The 3,534-nt window shown below is 38.5% G+C and overlaps 1 protein-coding gene across 1 annotated transcript in view; it reads right to left on the bottom strand.

Annotated features, from left to right (window-relative positions):
• The window catches only part of LOC144979019 (uncharacterized), a 4,224-nt gene continuing 690 nt past the window's right edge, over positions 1-3,534 (bottom strand). Inside the window, exons 2-5 of the mRNA XM_078925635.1 lie at positions 3,098-3,287; positions 2,179-2,355; positions 1,158-1,286; positions 1-690 (exon numbers count right to left, since the gene is read on the bottom strand). Of these exons, the coding sequence (XP_078781761.1) occupies positions 586-690; positions 1,158-1,286; positions 2,179-2,355; positions 3,098-3,287 (601 nt within the window). The 3' untranslated portion in view covers positions 1-585. The remainder of the gene's footprint in view (positions 691-1,157; positions 1,287-2,178; positions 2,356-3,097; positions 3,288-3,534) is intronic.

Here is a 3,534-nt window from a genome sequence, read left to right as displayed (position 1 = left end):
GTTAATTTTGATTACTTCCCTTGAATTATCCGTGCAACAAGAAAGATCAGTGTCCTGAAATTTTAATTTCATTATTTTTTTTATTTTTTTTTAAATCTCGAAGCAGTGTCTACCAAATGCTTCACCAAAAATAAAGTATCATACCACTTAGTGCAAGGATTATATAATGCAAATTAAATCTTGGTATCAGACTATATCATTTCTTTGTAATAAAATGATAATGATATCGAGGGCCTTTCTCTACGCTATACTCTCACATAAAGTATGCTCAGATTCATTTACTGATCAATCTCATAAAATTTTCCTTTTTCTTTTCTTTTTTTTTTTCTTTTATTATTTTTTGCTGCTCGGATTTTTATTGTTTGTGATTTGATTTGTTTATTTGTTGCTATTTCGGGTTGATTTTTTTTTTCATTTTAGTTTTTTGGGCGTTTTTTTGTTTTGTTTCTTTGCGATCCATGTTTTTCTTTCTTTCTTTTCTTTTTTTTTTTTTTTTTAATTCTAATCTATAATCTTGTTCTTTCTTTCTCTTAAAGCTTTTGCAGAATGTTCACTTTTCTTTATTTCATAAGTGAATTAAACTGCTTAGAACGATGGGTACATAATTGTAATGCCTACCTTTAGCTTTGCAATCCCCTCCTGTGTGGACACAGCACCCTTCAGTTCTTTGACTAGTGTGGACCCCAAATACTGTGGACGGAAAACAACATTTTGTAAGACTATATAAATCATCGAGGTTAATTAGACTGGTAGATTGATGGATGTATGAAATGGTGGATGGATAAAAGATAGATGGATAGAAGGACAGTTGGTTGAATGGATGGATGGATGAATGGATGGATGGATGGACAGGGGGACAGATGGATGGAGGGATGGATGGAAGGATGGATGGATGGATGGATAGACGGATGGATGGATGGATGGATAGATGGATGGATGGATGGATGGACGGATGGATGGATGGTCGGATGGTTGGATGTATGGACAGATGGATGTATGGACAGATGGATGGTTGGATTGATGGATGGATGGATGGATGAACAACTGGATGGATGAACGAATGGACAGATTGATGGATGGACGGGTGATAAAGAATTGATGGATGTATCTATGGACAGGTGGACAAATGAAGACGACGACGATGACAACAAACTTACATGAGCTGTATAGTTACAACAGCCTTTGATGAGAATCTCTGGCTTATGCCTCCATTGTTTGATAGACCCTGTGTACTGCATCATGTGTGGTGCCCGGATGTGGATGGCTTGATCTCGGATGCTCTGGCCCTGTGGGCAACAACGTCAAATGGAGATTAGATACAATTTGTTTTGTTGAGGTTCTTTTTTTCTTTTCTTTTTTTTTTTTTGGTGGGGTGGGTGGAGGATGGTTTTGTTTTCATTTAAATTTTGTTTTGTTTTTATTTTTAATATTTTATATTTCCTCTATTTTCTCTTGGTTCTTACAAATTTTGTAATTACGAATAAACACATCCATTAAGCAAATTTGTAATTTCACAAAGTTCAATAGAATTGATAAAGCCAATTACACTGGAGTACACAATGTAGCTTTGCAAGGGTGCAGATGCTATGTCAATTATCTAATAGATTTTTTAAAAATAAGCACATATTTACAGATTCGCCATAGTCGATGAGCTTCAGAATGTCATGTTTACTTTCCTAGCAGTCTATATGAAGCCATACAGTACACCCCATCCAAATAGTGTCAAATTTTTTCACAAGTCCTCTTACAAAATCTCTCCCTTCCTATATCCCACAGTGCTGATGACAAAAAAATGAAAGTTTGACCAATTGCCTGTAAGCCCCATTTTTACTGCATTAAACCACAAACCTTTAGAGCAATTGAGATGATAAATCATCATTAATACTCCAGCAAACTTCTGAAGAGTGGGAAACTGTACCTGTTTGTCCCACCACACATCAATTCTCACACTGCCAATACATTGATTGGGGGGGGGGGGGGGGGGGGGGGGCCTGAAATGTAATATTTTTAAAAGGAGGAGAATCACTCCAAAATCCCAGATTTCCCTCGGATCCGAGGAAAACCATCAGCACTGATCCCAGTAGTACCCATCCACACCTGAGTAGATCATGGCAATTTGTGTAAAGTGCCACAATAATAAATGAATAACTACAATTCTTGCACGATGCGATGACGTACCTGATTAAGACCTTGGGAAGCCTCCTCAAACTCATCCAATGACCCTTGAGGGAGATCGCTCTCTTGATCTCTGTTGACCCTTGACCTCACTCCAGTGTAGTCACGGTAAAGGTCAACGTGATCGAATGGAGATCTTGGCTCTCTCAGACTTTCAAAGCTGGCAATTCGTGGTTTGGCCTGTAACGAGAGAGAGAGAGAGAGAGAGAGAGAGAGAGAGAGAGAGAGAGAGAGAGAGAGAGAGAGAGAGAGAGAGAGAGAGAGAGAGAGAGAGAGAGAGAGAGAGAGAGAGAGAAATAGAGAGAGAGAGAGAGAAGAGAGAGAGAGAGGAGAGAGAGAAAGAGAGAGGGAGGGAGAGAGAGAGAGAGAGAAAGAGAGAGAGAGAGAGAGAGAGAGAAAGAAAGAAAGAAAGAGAGAGAGAGAGAGAGAGAGAGAGAGAGAGAGAGAGAGAGGGGGGGGGGGGGGTTGGAAGATTAATTAATAAATGAATGAATGAACAAAAAAATGAGTGAATGAATGAATACATTGAAAAATCAAAAAAACAAATGAATTTATAATATTAAGGAAATAGAAAAAGCGGCCGCAAACGGAAAAAAAAAAATTATTAAGTATTTATTAGCCTGGATTTATATTCACAAGATGGGATAAGGAACCGAGAGGGCAAACTAAAGGGCAAGAGCTCATCAAGTCACTGGTTTGTTTCTTTTTGTTTGTAGGTGTTTAACGGCGCTTTCAACATATTTAGGTCATTTAAGCGCCCATTTCTGGTTTTATCAATTTTTATCGGCCTTGAGGGGCCATAGCTGCTCAATCGTGTTAATACTGTTGTAATAAAATTTTATAATAGTTACATGTTTGTTACTTAAAAATGTTTATTTACAATTCCTGCAGATACTTTAAAATTGTAAGCAGATCGACTGACTGGAACAGTCACTGGATCAGACAAGTAAGTAACCAAAAGAGCAGCCAAAAGGCTAGAGCTGAACGAGTAGCTAGATGGGATAAGTAAGTAGCCAAGAGAGCAGAATACAGGGCAAGAGCTTATCAAGTCACTGGATTGGAGGTATGTAAAACCCAAACAGCAGACTGTAGGGCAAGACCTCATAAAGTCACTGATTGAAGAGAAGTAACCAAGAGAGTAGAACACAGGGCAAGAGTTTATCAAGTTCCTGGATAAGACAAGTTACTAAAAGAGCAGTCGAAAGGCTAGAGCTGAGCTAGTCACTGGATAGGATAAGTCAGTATCCAAGAGAGCAGAATACAGGGCAAGAGCTTATCAAGTTCCTGGATTGGAGGTAAGTAAAACCCAAGACAGAAGACCGAAGGGCAAGACCTCATAAAGTCACTGTTTTGGAGAGA

This window comes from Berghia stephanieae, chromosome 8 (assembly GCF_034508935.2).
Source record: "Berghia stephanieae isolate SIO BIC M18660-M18661 chromosome 8, UCSD_Bste_1.3, whole genome shotgun sequence".
Lineage (NCBI taxonomy): Eukaryota > Metazoa > Mollusca > Gastropoda > Nudibranchia > Aeolidiidae > Berghia > Berghia stephanieae.
Note: the sequence above shows the minus strand (reverse complement) of the source record. Positions and strands in the feature narration are given on the sequence as shown.